The sequence below is a fragment of the Aethalodelphis obliquidens genome, unplaced genomic scaffold, assembly GCF_003676395.1.
Source record: "Aethalodelphis obliquidens isolate GAN/ISIS:26980383/991018 unplaced genomic scaffold, ASM367639v1 scaffold9, whole genome shotgun sequence".
Taxonomy (NCBI): Eukaryota; Metazoa; Chordata; class Mammalia; order Artiodactyla; family Delphinidae; genus Aethalodelphis; species Aethalodelphis obliquidens.
The window spans coordinates 21,534,610-21,554,678 of NW_020837953.1; the positions used below are offsets into that span (position 1 = coordinate 21,534,610).

At 38.8% G+C, this 20,069-nt stretch overlaps 1 protein-coding gene across 6 annotated transcripts in view; it reads left to right on the forward strand.

Annotated features, from left to right (window-relative positions):
- Positions 1-19,700, forward strand: part of RHBDL2 (rhomboid like 2) — a 56,950-nt gene extending 37,250 nt beyond the window's left edge. For 2 of the 6 annotated variants that reach the window (XM_027109017.1, XM_027109018.1), the window contains exons 6-9: positions 12,149-12,249; positions 13,907-13,967; positions 18,315-18,376; positions 19,143-19,698. In XM_027109017.1, the coding sequence (XP_026964818.1) occupies positions 12,149-12,249; positions 13,907-13,967; positions 18,315-18,376; positions 19,143-19,322 (404 nt within the window). In that variant the 3' untranslated portion in view covers positions 19,323-19,698. Of the gene's footprint in view, positions 1-12,148; positions 12,250-13,906; positions 13,968-18,314; positions 18,377-19,142 lie in introns of all 6 variants that reach the window. The other 4 variants (XM_027109019.1, XM_027109022.1, XM_027109021.1 and 1 more) reach the window with 4 other exon arrangements.
- Positions 19,701-20,069: the final 369 nt, after the last annotated feature.

Sequence of the window (20,069 nt, forward strand, 5' to 3'; positions counted from 1 at the left end):
ACTGGGTGTGCCAAAGATGATTCATTAGGGTGTGGGCAGAAAATATTAGAACTCCTATCTATCCATTTATTTCTTAGAAACTTTAAAAAATTAAACTTTTTATTTTGAGATAATTATAGATTTACACTGTAAGAAATTAAGTACCTAGAGGTTCCATGTACCCTTTAACCAGTTACCCACAATGGTCACAGCTTGCAAAACTATAGTACAGTATCCTAATCAGGACATCTACACTGATACAAAGTAAAATATTTCCAACACCACAAAGATTCCTCACAGTTGCATTTTTACAGCCATACCCTCTTCTCTCCCACCCCTTACATGTTCCTTTACCCCTAGCAACCACTAATCTGTTGTGTCTATCATTTTCTCACTTCAAGAATGTTATATAAATAGAATAATACAGTATATAGCCATTCAGGATTAGCCTTCTTCACTCAGCATAAGTCTCTGGAAATTCATGTAGGTTGTTGCATGTTTCAATAGTTCATTTTTATTGCTGAGTAGTATTCCATGGTATGGATGGAAAAGCACCACAAGTTTAATCCTTCACTCATTGGAGGACATTCCAGTTTTGGGCTATTACAAATAAAGTTGCTATAAACATTGTGTACAGGTTTTTGCAAACATAAGTACAGTTTTGTGAACATGAGTTTTCATTTCTCTAGGACAAATGTCCAAGAGCAAGTTGGTTGGGTTGTATGGTAGTTGTATATTCCGTTTTTTTTTTTTTTTTTTATATTCCGTTTTTTAAGAACCAGCCAAAGTGTTTTTCAGAATGGCTGTTTCATTTTACTTTCCTCCCAGGTTTGTATAAGTGATTCAGTTTTCTGCATCCTCACCAGCATTTGTGACTATTTTTAATTAATTAATTAATTAATATTTTTGGCTGTGTTGGGTCTTCGTTGCTGCGCACGGGCTTTCCCTAGTTGCCGTGAGCGGGGGCTACTCTTCGCCGCGGTGCGCGGGCTTCTCATTGCGGTGGCTTGTCTTGTTGCGGAGCACGGGCTCTAGGCGCGCGGGCTTCAGTAGTTGTGGCACACGGACTCAGTAGTTGTGGTGCATGGGCTTAGTTGTTCTGCAGCATGTGGGATCTTCCCAGACCATAGCTCGAACCCATGTTCCCTGCATTGGCAGGCAGATTCTTAACCACTGCACCACCAGGGAAGTCCCTGTCACTATTTTTAATTTTAGCTGTGCTCACACATGTGTGATCTCATCATGGTCTTAATTTGCATTTCTCTAATGGCTAATGATGTTGAACATCTCTTCATGGGCTTATTTGCCATCTGTGTATCCTCTTCAGTGAAATGTCTGTTCATGTCTTTTGCCCTCTTTCTAAATAATTAGATTTTTTTTAACTGTTGAATTTTGAGAGTTCTTCATATATTCCAGATCCCAGTCCTTTATCAAATATGTAGTTTACAGATATTCTCTTTTAGTCTGTAGCTTGTGTTTTCATCATCTTAACAGGGTCTTTCACAGAGCAAATGTTTTTAATTTTGATGAATTCCAGTTTATCAATTTTTCCTTTTATGAATCGAGCTTTTGGTGTCATGTCTAAGAACCCTTCACCAAGCCCTGTTTTGAATATTTTCTCCTATGTTATCTTCTAAAGTTATGTTTTGCACTTTACATTTAAGTATGTGATCCGTTTGAGTTGGTTAGTTTTTGTATAAAGTGTGATGTTTAGATTTTCTTTTTGTTTGTTTATTTGCCTATGGATATCCAAATACTCTTGAATAATCTGTTGAAAAGACTATTCTTCCTTCACCGAGTTGCTTTTATACCTTTGTCAAAAATCAGTTGGAAAAAAAAAAAATCAGTTGGCTGTAGTTTTTTTTGTTTTTTTTTTAATAAATGTATTTATTTATTTTTGGCTGCGTTGGGTTCTCATTGCTGTGCGCAGGCTTTCTTTAGTTGTGGCGAGCAGGGGGCTACTCTTCGTTGCGGTGCGTGGGCTTCTCATTGTGGTGGCTTCTCTTGTTGCGGAGCATGGGCTCTAGGTGCACGGGCTTCAGTAGTTGTGGCTCATGGGCTCTAGAGTGCAGGCTCAGTAGTTGTGGCGCACGGGCTTAGATGCTCCGTGGCACGTGGGATCTTCCCAGACCAGGGCTCGAACCTGTGTCCCCTGCATTGGCAGGCGGATTCTTAACCACTGCGCCGCCAGGGAAGCCCTGGCTGTAGTTTTGTGGAACAATTTCTGGGTTCTCCTTTTTGTTTCATTGATCAATGTGTCTACCCCTCCACCAATACCACATAGTCAGTACCATTGTAGCTATATTTTAAGTCCTGAAATCAGTGAGAGGGATTCCTCTGATTTTTTGCTCATTTTAAAGATTACTTTATGCATTTTTCTTTTACATAAAGATGGGTGTCTAATTTTCTTTTTTTCTGTGATAACAAAAAGCTTTCAGTAGTAAGCTACTTAACAGATGTTGCTGAAAAGACAAACACAAAATATGTCTCTTCAAAGACATAATAGTATATTTCTCTTAAGGAGTGATAATGTAACTACTTTTCCAAAGATACTCATGCTATGAAAGGGGCATTTTGAAAACTGGTCAATGGGAATCATTCCATAATTATGTGATTTTGCTCCTGAAGAAGATGCAATAACTCTCACAAGTTCACACTTAAAAAGCCAGGAAACAATTTTCTCAACTGATTTACAATTTCTCAGTGAAGAGTTTTAGCGGGTTTTAAACTTATTGACTGTAACACTTTCTGATTAGTTTGCAAGAACACATGACTGATGTTAGGGAAGGTGGGAATTAATAGCCACGTGACAACAAAATTTTTGCATAATTGGAATAAGTGTAGGTAATGATGCAGTTCTTCCATTTGAAACTGGACATTGTTTTTAAATTTTATATTTTGGTAATGACAGTGATTAAGAGAAAACTTCCATGGAAAATAATTGAACTTAGAAGTATATCTTTGCATTTCTCTGTCATGATATTTAACCAGGATTTTTAAAAATAATGAAGCTTATTTAATAACACTGCTCATTGAAAGATTTTCTTTTTAAAGAATATTTTTTAGAGCAGTTTGGGGTTCACAGCAAAACTGAGAGGATGCTACCGAGATTTCCCATTCATCCCCTGCCCCCCACACAGGCACAGCCTCCTCCATTATCGACAGAACGGTACACTCGTTAAAACTGATTAACCTGCATTGATGTATCACCATCAACCAAAGTCCATGAAAACTAGGGTTCACCCTTGGTATTGTACAGTCTATGGTTTTGGACAAATGTATACTGACATGTATCCATCATCACAGTATCATACAGAGTAACTTCACTGTCCTAAAAATCCTCTATGATCCACCCATTCATCCTTCCCCATCCCCCAACCCCTGGCAACCACTGATCTTTTTACTGTCTCCATCGTTTTCCTTTTCCAGAATGTCATACAATTGGAATGTCATATAATTGGAATCATACAGTATGTAGCCTGTTCAGATTGGTTTCACTTAGTAATATGCATTTAAGCTTCCTCCATGTCTTCTTATTGTTTGATAAGAATTTTTTTTTTTTTTTTTTTTTTGTGGTACGCGGCCTCTCACTGTTGTGGCCTCTCCCGCTGCGGGGCACAGGCTCCGGACGCGCAGGCTCAGCGGCCATGGCTCACGGGCCTAGCCACTCCGCGGCATGTGGGATCTTCCCGGACCGGGGCACGAACCCGTGTCCCCTGCATCGGCAGGCGGACTCTCAACCACTGCGCCACCAGGGAAGCCCCTTGATAAGAATTTTTTATATCATTAATGAAGTAAAAATAATTTAAAAATGTTGTGTAACCAATATAGCCCATCCTTTAAAATTCTGTTTTTGTGTTTTTAAACACATGTACATGTAGTGGTACATATACATGTCATTTGTAAGTGAATTTACCTATACTGCAGTGGGTAGTTGTGTTCGTTTCCTAGGGCTGCCACAGACTGGATGGCTTAAAACAGTAGAACTGCATTGTCTCACAGCTCTGGAGGCTAGAAGTCTGAATCCAGGTGTCAAGGGCCATGCTCCCTCCGGAATCTACGTGGGAGAACCTGTCCTTGCCTCTGCCCGGCTTCTGGTGGTGGCCATCAGTCTTTGGGGTTCCTTTCCTTGCAGCTGCAGCATTTCAACCTCTGCCTCCATTGTCATATGGCGTTCTCCCTTCATGTGTCCCTGTCTTCTCCTCTTATAAGGACACAGTCATGTTGGTTTAGGGGCCCACCATACTCCAATATGACCTCGTCTTAACCAGTCACATCTGCAACAATCCTATTTCTACATAAGGTCACATTCCGAGGTGCTGGGGGGTTAGGAGTTCAACATATTTGGCGGGGGTGCGTGGGTGGGACACACCATCTGACCCATGGTGGTGCTCAAAATTTTGCCCATCACAACTGTGCCTGCTTCCCAGAGTAGGGGGGACAGAGAGCAGGAAACCATCATGAGACATGGTAAAGAGATGGGCTTGGCCAGGCTTAGTGATGCAGCTCCCCATTCTACCTCCCTCCTACCTCTGTGGATCCTGTTCTCCCACCTCCTCCTTCTGTCCCTGCACACACCCGTATTTCCTGGCTCCAGCTCCTATACCTGCTTCTCCCACAGCTTGATTTCAGCCTGTGGAATCAGCTCTGCCCCAGTTTCAGAGTAGAGAGAGAGGAGAGAACGTGAATAACCTGTTCACATCCTCGGCCCATTTTTGCAATAACTTTTGGCAGGCATCTCTTTGCCATGCGAGTCTCTCCTTCACGCTGCTGCTTGTCACCTTCCTCAAACACAGATTAGATCATATTACACCCTTGCGAAAACATTTACAGTGGCCGATAGAAAGCTGAAATGTCCAAGATTGCTCTGCGTTACCCTCCACTGTCTGGCCCCACTGCCTTTCATTCTTTTCTTCTTCTCCTCCTTCTCCTTCTTTTTTAAGGAAGAATAAACTTCTTTATTATGTTTTAAAAAAAGAAATTATATATGAAGAGGTTAGAGGGAGACGAGGTAAAATGTTTTTAAAATCACTTTTGAGGTGTGATTGACATACAAAATTTTGTACGTATTTAATGTATACAACTTGATGCATTTGGACATAAGTATACACCCGTGAACTCATCACCACATTCTATGCTGCAAACATATCTATCACCTCTGGAAGTTTCTTCCTGCTCAGTGTCTTTCTTGCTTTGCTTTTTTTTTTTTTAAATGAGGGAAGCAGTAATACTTTATTTTTACCTTTTGACCCCTATCATCCATTTCTCCCATTGCTTTGCTTTTTTCCCAGATTCCTTCATATGTAACATCATTTTAGTTTCCCTGCCCTTGCTCCTGGCAAAGTGTGGTCTTGAATTAGCAGTATTGGTATCAACTGGGACCTTGTTAAAATGCAGAATTTTGAGCCCCACGCCAGACCTACTAACTTGCATTTGAACAAATCCACACGTGATTAGTAAAGATTGAGGAGCGCCGGCCTGCACTCTGCTCAGTGTCCCCCAACCTGACTGACGGTCAGAAGCACCTGGAGAGCTTGTTACAACTAAAGTTATTCAGATTCCACCCAGATCTACTGAATCAGAATCTCTGAGAACATGGCCCTAGGATCTGTGTTCTTTTGTTTTTCTGTTTAGTGAGGTATAATTGACATATAATAACTGCTGATGTTTTGATATGTGTATATAACCATGAAACTATCACCACAGTCAAGGTAGTGATTGTTACTTTCCACCACATTTTCCGGTAACCTGTTGGAATCTCACCTTCCTGCCTCTCCCTGTCCTTCCCTCACCTTCCCCTGGCAACCGCTGATTATCATAGGTTCAGCTGTATTTTCTAGAATTTTATATAAATGGAATCATGGAGTATTCTTTTTTTTTTGGTCACTTCTGTTATTCAGCATAATTGTTGTGAGGTTTGTCTATGTTGTTGTGTGTATGAATAGTTGATTCCTTTTTGTTGCTGAGTAGTATTTCATGGTGGGAATATACAGCAATTTGTTTATCCATTCTCCTGTTGATGGACATTTGGGTTGTTTCCAGTTTGGGGCTATTACAGATGAAGCTACTATGAACACTGGTGTACAGTCTTCGTGTGGACAAATGTTTTCAGTTCTCTTGGGTAAATACCTAGGAATAGAATGGCTGGATTCTATCATGGGGTTACATTTAACTTTTAAGAAACTACCAAACTTTTAAAATAGCTTTACTGTGATATAATTCATATACCATACAGTTCACCCATTTAAACTGTATAATTCAATGTTTTTAAATTAATTTACAGGGTTATGCACGCTTTATCACAATCTAAATGTAGAATATTTTTGTGCCCCAAAGAAACCCTGTGCCCATTAGCAGTCACTCCCCACTCCTCACCCCAGATTCCTTCCCCAGCCTTAGACAACCACTAATCTACTTTCTGTCTCTTTAGGTTTACCCATTCTGCACATTTCATAGAAATGGAATCATAAAGTTTGATCTTTTTTGACTCTTTTTTCCACTTAGCATAATGTTTTCATCCTTCATCCATGTTGGAACATGTATAAGTACTTCATTCCTTTTTATTGCTGGATACATTCCATTGTATGGATATACCACATTTTCTTTATCCATTCACCATTTGGTGGACATTTGGGTTGTTTTCACTTTTTGGCTATTATGAATAATACTGCTATAAACATTTGTGTACAAGTTTTTGTGTGGGTCTCTTGTGTATATACCTATGAGTGGAATTACTAGGTCACATGGTAACAAAGTGGTACCATTTTACATCCCCACCATAAGTTCCAGTTCCTCCATATACTCATCAACACTTGGTATGGTCAGTCTTTTAATTTTAGCCAATCTGTTGGGTATATAAAGGTATCTCATTGGGTTTAAATTTGCACTTCCTAATGAGAATGATGGTGAACATCTTTTAATGTGCTCAATTGCTATCCATATATCTTCTTCAGTAAAGTATCTGTTTAAATCTTTTGCCCATTTAAAAATTGAATTACGGGGACTTCCTGGTGGTGCAGTGGTTAAGACTCTGCACTCCCAATGCAGGGGGCCTGGGTTCGATCCCTGGTCAGAGAATTAGGTCCCACATGCATGCCGCAACTAAGGGTTTGCTTGCCACAGCTAAGGAAGCCCACATGCTGCAACTAAGGAGCCTGCCTGCTGCAACTAAGACCCAGCGCAACCAAATAAAAAAAAAATTGAATTGCATTCCTTTACATTCCTTATTATATATTATATATTATTATTACAATTTCTTTTTTTTTTTGGCTGCGTTGGGTCTTCATTGCTGCATGTGGGCTTTCTCTAGTTGTGGCGAGCAGGGGGATACTCTTCATTGCAGTACACGGGCTTCTCATTGTGGTAGCTTCTCTTCTTGCAGAGCATGGACTCTAGGCACTTGGTCTTTAGTAGTTGCAGCATGCGGGCTCAGTAGTTTTGGCATGCAGGCCCTAGAGTATGTGGGCTTCAGTAGTTGTGGCACGTGGGCTCATGGGCTCTAGAGCACAGGCTCAGTAGTTGTGGCACACGGGCTTAGTTGCTTTGCGGCATGTGAGATCTTCCCGGACCAGGGATTGAACCCTTGTCCCCTGCATTGTCAGGTGGATTCTTAGCCACTGTGCCACCAGGGAAGTCCCTATTAGAAGTTCTTTATCACATATGTGACTTACAAATATTGCCTTCTAGTTTGCTGCTTGTCTTTTCATTCTCTTAACAGTATCTTCTGAAGAGTCAAATTTTTGAATTTTGATTAAGTATAATTTATCAGTTTTTAAATTTTAGGAATTATGCTTTTAGTGTCATATTTAAGAAATTTTGCCTAGCCCAAGGTCACAAAGATTTTCTCTGTGTTTTGTTCTAGAAGTTTTATAATCTTAGGCTTTACATCTAGGTATACGATCCATTTTTATACATGGTGCAAGGTATGGATTGAAGTGTCACTGTTTTGAATGTAAATGTCTAACTGTTCCAGCATCATTGGTTGAGAAGACAATCCTTTCTTTACTGAATTGCCTTTGCATCTTTTCAGAATCAATTGTCCATATATATGTGGGTTTATTTCTGGACTTTCTGTTGTGTTTCCCTCATATATTTGTATATATTTACACCAATACCATACTGTCTTGATTACTGTAGTTTTCTATTAAGTCTTGAAATTGGGATGTGTCAGTGCTCCAACTCTGCTCTTTTTCAAAGTTGGTTTGGTTATTCTAGGTCCTTTGCATTTCCATGTGAACTTTAGAATCAGTTTGTCAATTTCTACAAAAAAGTCTACTGGGATTTTGATTTGGATTGCAATGAATCTTTAGATCAACTTGGGGAGAATTGACATTTTAACAATATCGGAGTCTTCCAACCCATGAACAAGGTATAGATTTCTATTTATTTAGGTCTTTCAAAATTCCTTTCAACATCTTTTTTAGTTTTCAGTGTTTAGGTCTTGCACATTTTTGGGGTCAGATTTATTTCTATATTTCATATTTTTGATGTACTGTAAATGGTACTATTTTTAAAATTTCTATGTCTGATTTTTCATTGCTATTACATAGAAATACAGTTGAGTTTTCGTATATTGATCTTGTATCCTCCAACCTTGATAAGTTCACTTATTATTCCTAGTAGTTAGTCTAATAGTTTAACTGTTAAACAATGAACTTCTAAAGAGATTTAAATAATAACAAAATCTTGTATATTTGCCCACATCCTTACCATTTCTAATACTCTTCATTCCTTTGTGTAGCTCCATATTTCCATCTGATATCTTTTTTTGTCTTCTTGAGGATTTCCTTTAACATTTCTTTTAGCATGGGTCTGTTAGTCATCAATTCTTCCAGCCTCTGTATGTCTGAAAAAAAAAATCTTTATTTTGCCTTCATTGTTGTAATATATTTTATTAGGTTTGGAATTATAGCTTGACAGCATTTTTCTTTCAGTACTTTAAAATGTTGTTTTCTCATTTGCATTGTTTCCATTGAGAAATCTGTTGTCATCCTTACCTTTGTTCCTCAGTATGAAGCATGTCTTTTTGTTCTGGATGCTTTTAAGAATTTTAACTGTTTTGAGAATGTGATTTTGTTATGCCTTGGTGTGCTTTTCTTCACGTCTCTTGTGTTTGGGATTTGTTGAGGTGCGTGGATCTGTGGGTTTATAGTTTTCATAAAACTTTGGAAAAACTTTGGTCATAATTTCTTCAAGTATTTTTTTCTGTATCTGCTTTCATTCCTCTTTTCTGGGGACTCCAATTATGTATTTATTATTATACATATCAGAAGACTGCTTGAAATTGACCTATAGCTCATTAATGCTGTATGCATTTTAAAAAATATTCTTCTCTGTGTGTTTTATTTTGGATAGTTTTATTGCCATGTCTTCATGTTCACTAATCTATTCTTCTGCAATGTCTAATCAGCCAATCAACTGAACAAGTTTATGTTTTCATTTTAGACATTGTAGTTTTCATCTTTAGAAGTTTGATTTGAGCCTGTTTCATTTCTTATATAGTGCTATTTAACTTTTGAACATAGAGAATATAGTTGTAATAATTATTTATTGCCCTTACTTGCTAAATCTTACACCTGTGTCAGTTTTGGTAGGTTTTTATTTTTTTTAATTGAAGTAGAGTTGATTTACAATATTGTGTTAGTTTCAGGTGTACAGCAAAGTGATTCAGATATATACATATATATATATATTTTTTTTCCAGATTCTTTTCCCTTATAGGTTACTACTAGATATTGAGTATATTTCCCTGTGCTATACAGTAGGTCCTTTTTGGTTATCTATTTTATATATAATAGTGTGTATATGTTAATCTCAAACTCCTAATTTATCCCTCCCCCCCCTTCCCTTTTGATAACCATAAATTTGTTTTCTATGCCCGTGCGTCTATTTCTCTATTGAAAATAAGTTCATTTGTATCATTTTTTAAAGATTCCATATAAAGCAGAAACTAACACACCATTGTAAAGCAATTATACTCCAATAAAGATGTTAAAAAGAAGATTCTACATATAAGTGATATATTGTATTTGTCTTTCTGTCTAGCTTACTTCATGTAGTATGATAATCTCTATGTCCATCCATGTTGCTGCAAATGGCATTGTTTTCATTCCTTTTTTATGGCTGAGTACTATTCCATTGTGTATGTATACCACTTCTTTTTTTTTTTTTTTAACCTCATCTTCTTTATCCGTTCATCTGTCGATGGACATTTAGGTTGCTTCCATGTCTTGGCTATTGTAACTAGTACTGCAGTGAACATTGCCGTGCATATATGTTTTCAAGTTATAGTTTTCTCCAGATATTTGCCTAGGAATGGGATTGCTGGATCATATATGGTAACTCTTCTTTTAGTTTTGATAGTTTTTTTTGTCTGTTTGTTTTTGTTTTCTGGCTGTGCCACGTGGCTTGTGGGATCTTAGTTCCCCAACCAGGGATTGAACCAAGGCCCTCAGCAGTGAGAGCTTGGAGTTCTAACCACTGGACCGCTAGGGAATTCCCAGGTTTGTTAGCTTTTAATTGATTTTTTTCACTTCATTATGGGTCATACTTTCCTGCTTCTTTGCATGTCTGACAATTTTTGTCTGGATGCTAGACATTTTATCTTTGGATGGTGGATATTATTATATTCCTATAAACATTCCTTAGATTTGTTCTGTAACTCAGTTAAGTTACTTGGAAGCAGTCTGAACTCTAGCTGCCTGGATCTATATGGACCTAGACTCTAGACTCTATCTCATCAACTTAAAGTTTACTGTGATCTGCCTAGGTTCCCCCTTCATATACTGCAGCCTACTGTCTCTCTCAAGGCAGTAAGCTGGGCAATTAGTCAACTCATCTTATTTATTTCTTGTTTCTCAGGATTCACTGTCCTTTGTTATCTGATGTCCAGTATCTTGAAGACCATTGTTTCATGTATTTTGTCCACTACTTTCAGCTGTTTCAAGCAGGAGGAAAAATTTTATCCTTGGCATTTCTCTGTGGCCAGAAGTGGACATCTGTATTTTAAAAATAAATTTCTCATGATTAAGACACAACCACCCCAGCCCTAGTTTGTAGGTTAACATTTGAAAACCACTGCTTTAATCCTAATGGACTACTTCTCACTGATCTTCAGTCATCCATATAACTTTGTTTCTATGTTTTTGCTATTCCAGATCCCCAAGTCCTGACCTTCTTCCCCCTTGTTTTCCCTGTCCAATCTTAAAGGGTCTTCAGAGTTTAATCAAAATGCTGTCTCCCTCCTCTCAGAGTAGCAGGGCTTCCACCTCTCTGCTGAGAAAGTCGTTCTTCCCTAAATGCTTCCATAGCAAATTTATTACATTAAAAAAAATCATAGTAGTTGTTATATTCTGCATTTTATGATAACTGTTTGCTCATCCATTTGTAAGATTCCTAAGGTCAGACACTTTGTCTTTTTTGCATAAAGTAGGTATTGTATTGTGTTGTATCCTAAGGAATGAAGGAGGGCCTTGAAGGCAAGAGAATGAGTAATAGAACTAAGCAGTACAGAGAGAACACCTCAGAGTTTCATAAGGTGGTTCTAAAGTCTTGTTTTGGTTCAGGCAATATAAGATTGGGTTAGCAATAGGTTTCATCTTGCCTGGTGAATGTGACTGAATAGTATGTTAAGAAGGATTCTGAGACCACATCTTGACTCCATGAGAAAGCTAGCCTTTAGATAATAAAATGTTGGAATGTCTCAGGTGTTTTGATAGTTTTGGGTGAACATGTAGGATATTTTGAAACAATGGCTAACAAGTATAAAATACATGTCACAGAGTGTTCTACGCATGATGCACATATAAACTCATTTACTTCTCCTGACAACCCATTGAGGTAAGTTCTATTAATACCCCCATTTTGTAAACAGGGAAACTAAGGCACAGAGACGTTAAGAAACTTGGTCAAGTCACAGTTGGTTATTCTGGCTCCAGAGCCTGTGTTTTTATCACCATTATACTGTCTTCATATTGAACATTTAATATTTCATAAAAATTGAGGGAGTTAGCCCACATAGCTATACTTTTCTAGTATGGAAGGGACAAAGTGAATTTGTTGTTTGTTAATATAATTGTCCAAGCTTCCCCAACTTTTACCTTAGATTAGAAAGATTTATCCTTCATGATTTTTATAGTCATATCTGATTCTTTGTGTTTTATTTCTTTAGGATCTCTAGCCAGCTCCATCTTTGACCCACTCAAATCTCTTGTGGGTGCTTCAGGAGGAGTCTATGCTCTGATGGGAGGCTATTTCATGAATGTTCTAGTGGTAAGAACTTTGGGAGTGGAATCTATGGACCTTAAATATGTTTTTTAAAACAATTACTGGTATTTGGTTCAGGGCATCTTCATTTATCAATATTTACTAAGAACACATCTTCCATTTGGCCACAAGAGTTTTCCTTTCATATTTTATCTTTATTTTTTTCTCCCGATCTCAAAAATAATGAATATTAAATAAAATTCAAAATGGAAAAATAGGAAGTCAAAGTTCCCAATTTAGTATCTGTTAACAGTTTGATATACATCCTTTCAGACATTTTCTATGTGTATTCAAAATTCTACCAATAGTAATGCTACAAAAATGGAACTACCCTTATATTGTTCTGCATCTTAACATAAAGTATCCTATCTACTCATGGCAATACATAGAAATCCAGCTCAGTCTTTTCAGGCGCTCCACATCAAGCTCTATATAGCTGTATTCCGACATTTAATCCTTAATTGAAAAGAAATCTCGGGTGATTACAGCTTTTCACATTTCAAAATAATGCTGTAAGGAATGTTCTTTCACACCTATCTTTTTGCATTTGTGTGATTCTTTTTGCAGGTAAATTCCTAGAAGTGGATTTACTGGGTGAAGGCTTTACATTTTCATTGATAAATGCCTCCAAAGTTGCATACCATTTTACACGCCCATGATATAGTATGTGAGATGCCAACCACTTTTTAAAACAGGCTAAAATCCTGACTAAATTAACCCTTTAACCACATAGGTGTGCTTTAAAGATACTCTAGGAGGAAGAAATATGAATCAATTAAAAAACTGTTCAAAAAATAGAAGTCATTTAGAAAAATGTTTTTCAAACTTTGGATTGCAACCCATTAGTGGTTGTGAACGCAGCTGAAGGGATTGTGAAAATCCCTTTACAAACAAAAATTTCAGTACACATCACGTGTAATAAGGATAAGTACTATTTATTTATGTGTGTTATGTAAATTATTTGTTACTGTAGGTCATGGTCACAACAATTTGAAAATAATTGATTCAGAATAAACACAGCTATTTCAGCATCTCTGGGAAGAGAGTTAACTTGAAAGGGAAGGGAGAGGTAACTCGGGCTGAAGTGGGAGTATCTTTCTGAGTCTGCTCTGTCCTCTAGTAACACACGAGGGTACTGCAAGCTGGTGGTGTGAGATTTTTCAAAGCTAAAATCCAACTGGGTTGTTTTTGGACCGACTGACATTTAAAATTTTTTGAAATTATCTAAAAAAATAAAGGTAATACTCAAATTTTAGTTGTCTTTGCTAACTCCTACTTAGAAAGAGGGAAAAGATGTATCAAATGAATATTAACCAAAAAACTTGGAAATATTTCATCAGATTTAGTTTGACAACATGCATTAACTATCTATGACATAATAAGTGTTGATTTGTTATTACTTATATTTAGATTATTTCCTGCTAATAAAATTGTGTCTACTTTATATCAAGGAATTTAATATCATGTTTCATTTTCACTCCAAAGTGCACCAGCATTGTGCTTCCCAAATACATTTGAAAACTGGGCTGTTACACCGATGCTTTGTTTTGCAAATATTTGACACTCACACTTTATTTTAAATGATAAAGCAGATGAAGGGGGAGGACAGTTGAAGTTTTGTTTGCCAATAGACAGCTTATATTATTATTTATTTCTTTGTAAGAATTTTCGAGAAATGATTCCTGCCTTTGGAATTATCAGACTACTCATCATCGTCCTTATAAGTAAGTGTGTTTTGCGAACACTTCACACCTTCAATTTTATGGGTTCAACCTTCAGAAGACCTTCTCACATTTCCCAAACACTAACAAGTAGGATGACCATCAGCCTAGAGTCAGAAAGAATGGTTTGTCTTCATAGCCCTAGGCAGACAGCTGTGAATGGAGTTTTCACAGACCCTGGTGGGTGGTTCTTAGAGGTGGCTCTGTTTCTTTCTGGAGTGCGGGGGAGTCAAGAGAGTAGGGCTCGAGGCACTCCGTCCACTTCAACCACAATACCATCGTTTATGGATTTTTAAAAATATATATATATATTTAAAAATATTTAATTTATTTATCTTTGGCTGCGTTGGGTCTTCGTTGCTGCACGCAGGTTTTTCTCTAGTTGCGGCGAGGGCTACTCTTTGTTGCAGTGTGCGGGCTTCTCATTGCGGTGGCTTCTCTTGTTGTGGAGCACGAGCTCTAGGCACGCGGGCTTCAGTAGTTGTGGCGCATAGGCTTAGTTGCTCTGCGGCGTGTGGGATCTTCCCGGACCAGGGCTCGAACCCGTGTCCCTGCATTGGCAGGGAGATTCTTAACCACTGCGGCTCCAGGGAAGCCCCTGGATTTTTAAAATTTTTTTATTTAAAAAAATTTTTTATTGGAGTATAGTTGATTTAAAATGTTATGTTACTTTCTGCTGTCATTTATGTTTTATATACTGGATTTTTCTTGTTCATACATTAGATTCTGCGTATGATTTTGTCAGAAAGGCAAAGCTTGAAAACTATTCATATAATCCATTTTCTTCCTCAATTTCAGATTAAAAAAAAAACTGATCTAGGATATAAGCATGGAGTGGTGGCTGAGGATTGAAAATGAGAGCAGAGGTGAAGGAAGAAAGGGGTCAGGGAAGTAGGAGCATGACTGATGTGGCTTTGGAAATCTCCAGGAATGATAGTCTAGAATTACATGCTGAAAGAATTTAGGAAGTACGTTCAGTCTGGAGAAGAGGTGGAATTTTCGGTGTGTCTGAAAGTCAGGATTTTGGACGGGTGGCAGGCCATACAGAGTAGAAGCAAACAAGAGTGAAGGCAGAGCTGGTAACTTGTATTTCTGGATCTGCACCTGCTGAAGCTGTATCTGCGTGGAGGGTGCGGGGAGAAGGCTGACCCTGGGGCCAGACTGTTGGCTCAGACTTGAAGGCCAAGACAGAAGTGACACTTGATACAGGCTAAGCTTTTGGCTGTCCACATAGTAGGAAAAAATGATTCTGCAAATTGGTATCAAGAGGTCAAAAAAGAGACTAAATTACGTTCATGAACTGTTTAACTGTAAAAACAATATTTCATCCCGAGAGAAAAGAAGTGACTTGTTTCTAGTTTATACCATACCATATATACTGTTTTTCTCCATAAGAAATCCAAAAAGTGAGGGAAACTAGTCAGCACAGAAAGGAGGACGAATGTCTAGGAGTTAGTTAGGAGAGTTGCTGTGCAGGCAGAGCCGTCTGAGTCACAACCAGAACCAAGGGACAAGTCCTTAGACAGAAAAATATTCTTACACAAGTTATCTGGGTCATCAGTCAATCTGTTTCTTTCAGGTAATTATGAATGACTTTTGTAAAATAAGCCTCAAACCCTCAGTGAGGAAAAGGTTTTAATACTCTAATACCCTTTAATGTTGGAGTAAAAGCCCTTTCCTCATGCACAGGGTTATCTCCAAATATAGTTTATGTAACATTCTGTCATTCTTTCTTTTCTTTTTTTAATTGGGGTATAGTTGCTTTAAACATTTTGTCATTCTTGAGGTAAGTCATACAATCACTGAATGATGTGCTTTTATTATATCCTACAAACATAGGTAGGACACACTAACATCAACCTTCCCCACAGGCCATTTCTAAAAGTTCTTTGGCCTGGTTTACCTACTATTGTAAATGAGAGAAGTTAGAACAAACTCTGGATTAATGAAATACAAGTACATTTTAATTTTAAACATGTTTCCTTGGGAAAATGTATAGTTTTTTGTTTTTTTTTTAATGGTAAATATTATTCCTAATTGTGAAGGACAATTGGCCCTAGGACCTTCCTTCATTAAGCATTATTTGTTGGATCTGTTTTCTAACAAAGCAACTGACCTTCCCCGGAAAAAGTTCAGGAAATCTCACATTTTCATCCTTCAAAAAAATCCGTATAAAGGCAGCTCCCTTAAAATGAGTGTCAAATTTTATTGAAGACAGTGATTTGGTTTATTGGAATGAGGGCTTCTTTTCAGGTGGGAAGACAGGTCTCAGTTTAGAGACTGCAGCAGCTTAGAAGTAAACTCCCCTGGGAAGCAGAAAGGGCCAGGCAGGTGTAAGTCAGAAGTGGCCAAAACAAGAGAGAAATTGAACGGAGAAATTGACATGCTAAGGGTTACAAAGAGTTTTTGAAAGGAGGTCTCCTACTGTGGAAAACTGGACCAAACTGTTTCCAGTAAGTCAACCCTGTTTTCCAGCCGTGGTTTTCTTATACTTTCCTAGTCCTATCTCTGTTATTTACCCTGGATCAGGAATTGCAAATGATCGAAAAAACAATATAGCCACATTTATCCAGCATTTTGTGTGATAGTCATTTACAATTAAATTAACATTGAGTACTTCTCCTCGACCTCAATTTCTATCCAGTGACTTCAGTGTCAATACTGTATTGAAAGGGAAACTAGCCAGAACACATGGTCCTGATGCTGTTTTCCCAAAGGCAAGGACTAGGTCTTTCTGTCTCCTAGGACATTCACTAAGTAGAGCACAGGGAATTGGGGGATGGATGTGGAATGTGACAGCTGTAGGAGATGTTTCCAAGTGCACATGTAGGGCAGAGTTCTTCTAAGCCAAGAAACCTGGAAGCTCTTTTAGCATCAGAGGTCTGACTTATTTGAGGAATGTCTAAGTTCTGGCTCTCAGTGTTCCATTAGAAAATGTGGACTCATTTCCTTTTTGGGCCCATCTTCTGTTCTCCTGATGGCAATCAGAGGCGATTAGTGTGGTGGGTGAGAGTGAAGCCTCCCAAATCCCACTACTGCCTCTGAGATGGGCAGCCTTGGGCAAGTCCTTAACCTCTGTGTTTTGGTTTCTTTATGTATAAAACGCCACCGTCATTCCTCACTTGGGTTGCTGCAGTCGTATTAAGTAGCTTGTCTGCTTGCTCCTGTCTTTGCTTCCTTAGAATATGTTTCCTACACAGCAGCCAGAATCATCTTTTAAAAACATAAGTCGGACATGTCACTCCTGTGCTCAAAAGCTTCACAGCGTAAAAGTCAAAGTCCTTACAGTGGTCCATAAGGGCCCTACATCTGCTTCTGTTTGATCTCATCACCTACTACTTTATCCCTAACTTTAGTCCAGAATCACCCGAAGGTCTTGTTAAAAAACACAGACTGCCGAGCCCTACCTTTAGAGTTTCTGGTTCAGTAAGTCTGGGGTGGGCCTGAGAATTTTCATTTCTAGTAAGTTCCCAGTGATGCTGGGATCCCAGTGGATCCTTTGAAAACCACCTATGTGACCAGACCAACTGCTTTGGTATTCCTCAAACACACCAGGCGGATGGTCCTGCCTTAGGGACTTTGCACTTCCCTCTGCCTAGAGGACTCTTACTTCAAAGGTCAGCATGGCTTGCTCCCTTATCTCTATCAAATGCCATATTCTCCTTGAGATCCTCCCTGACTCTCCAGTTAAAAATCATACCCTAGGGCTTCCCTGGTGGCACAGTGGTTGAGAGTCCGCCTGCCGATGCAGGGGACGCTGGTTCGTGCCCCGGTCCGGGAAGATCCCACATTCCGCGGAGCGGCTGGGCCTGTGGGCCATGGCCGCTGAGCCTGCGTGTCCGGAGCCTGTGCTCCGCAACGGGAGAGGCCACAACAGTGAGAGGCCCGCGTACGGCAAAAAAAAAAAAAAAAAAATCACACCCTACTCCCAGCATTCCCAATTCTCCTTCTTCTCTTTGTGTGTTCTCCATAGCACTAAGCACCATTTGACAATACTGTATGTTTTACTTATTCATTTGCTTTCCCCAACTAGACTTTCAGTTCCATGAGGCAGTCTGATCTGTTCACGGCAGTATCTCCACCATCTAGAGTAGTGCCTGGCACATGGGAGATAATCAATAAATACTTCTTGGATCAATACATCTACAAAATGGGATAATGATAGTACCTATTTCATGGGGTTGTTGTGAGGATTAATAATGCAGGTTAGTACATGTAAAACTCTTAGAACAGTACCTAGCACAGAGTAAGTCTCAATAAACGTTGCTACCGTTGCTAGAGGGGAACGAAAAATAACTGGTGCACTATTTTGGAGATCGTGGGGCTTCACTGGGCTGTTTTCCCTTCTAGTTGTGTCGGACATGGGATTTGCTCTCTACAGAAGGTTCTTTGTCCCTGCAAATGGGTCCCCGGTGAGTTCAGTTTATTATTTTTAAATTACCTATCATATCAATAGCTAAAAAGGGTCACCAAATAGGGGCAACAATTCTGAGTTTTAGGACAGTCAGTTTTACACTTGGAAGTTAAGAAAATTCCTGAGGAAATCAGCCTTTTAGATTGTCCTTTTCACTTCTCTCTCTCATAGCCCTGACAACTGGCTCTAGTTCTCTGCACCTGCTATACTGGTAGCTATTCCAAAAAACAGGAGAGAAGGGACTTCACAGAGAATAAAATGCAGATTGGAAAGCAGCAATAATTTGGGTCCAGATGAATTTACAATAAAAAGAAAACTGACAAAGATTTCCAGTTTTATTGAAATTGGTCTTTGAATTTGGTAGTTTCTGTTTGACTATCTGTGTGTATTTTTTCATTTAGACATGCCATTTATGTGGGATCAGATTATGCTCCTATAGAGATCCCTCGTGGCACCTCAACTCTTACTCTCTTGGTTGGCCTTATACAGAACCATCCTAAACGCAATGATGACCAAGAATAAAGAGAAATGATGGCTCTGTCTTCTGTACTCAGAGCCAGTGAACTGATATTTTTTTTAGCTTTGCATGATTTGGAATATCTCCTCTCTGTGCACATGGAGTTTTTTTGTCTCTTTTGTCTCACCACCTTGCTGTTCAGACTTTTAAGACTCTTTGACTGGGATGGTATTTGTTTCTTAAACAGCTGAAATATGCAATTAACATTTTCTTCACTTATTCCCATTTTTTCCCCTTTTTTCTCAAGGTGTCTTTTGCAGCTCACATTGCAGGTGGATTTGCTGGGATGTCCATTGGTTACACCGTGTTCAGCTGCTTTGATAAGGCACTGCTGAAAGATCCAAGGTTCTGGATAGCAATTGCAGCTTATTTAGCTTGCGTCTTATTTGCTGTGTTTTTCAACATTTTCCTATCCCCAGCGAACTGACCTGCCCCTAACACAAACCAATTAATAAAAAGAGCCATCTGGGAAAAAACTGGAGAACTCTCTATGAAGAAACAGAGAAGTCCCAGCAAATGCTGACAATTTTATAAAGAGGACAAAACACCCTTGAAGTCGCCCGTTTCAAAGACTGCTTACAAAAGGAGTTAGGGTTTAAGGAAGGGGCTCGTCTGTGCATGAGGGGGAAGAGGAAGAAAGAAAAGGGAAGGGAAGTGAGAACCAAAGATTGGCTCTTTCCCAGGCGTGCTGCATGAGGGTATGTAAGAGACTTACTCTCCTAGGAGGGTATACTATAGAGATTGCTTGATAGAATCCACAAATAATGTTCTATGCTGAAAATAAAAACTTTTCACATCTGTCAGACTATTGATTATCACTTTCCATCACCGTTCGAGTAGATAAGTCACTGTTTGGGGTGCTTTATATGCATTATTGCTCATCTTTTTAACAACCCAGAAAGGCAGCTATTACTCTGTGTCTTAGAGAGGAGGATATGGGAACTCTTACAAAAAATCAAGTAACTTGTCTAAGAGGGGGCAGGATTTAAAGGTTGGTAATGACTTGACAGCCCATATTCTCCTGCCCTCCTGGTCTATCAGTGCTGTGTTCCCCAAATACCAAAAGTTTATTGTATCATGGTGGGGTTTCCCTGGTGGCGCAGTGGTTAAGAATCCGCCTGCCACTGCAGGGGACATGGGTTCGAGCCCTGGTCCAGGAAGATCCCACATGCTG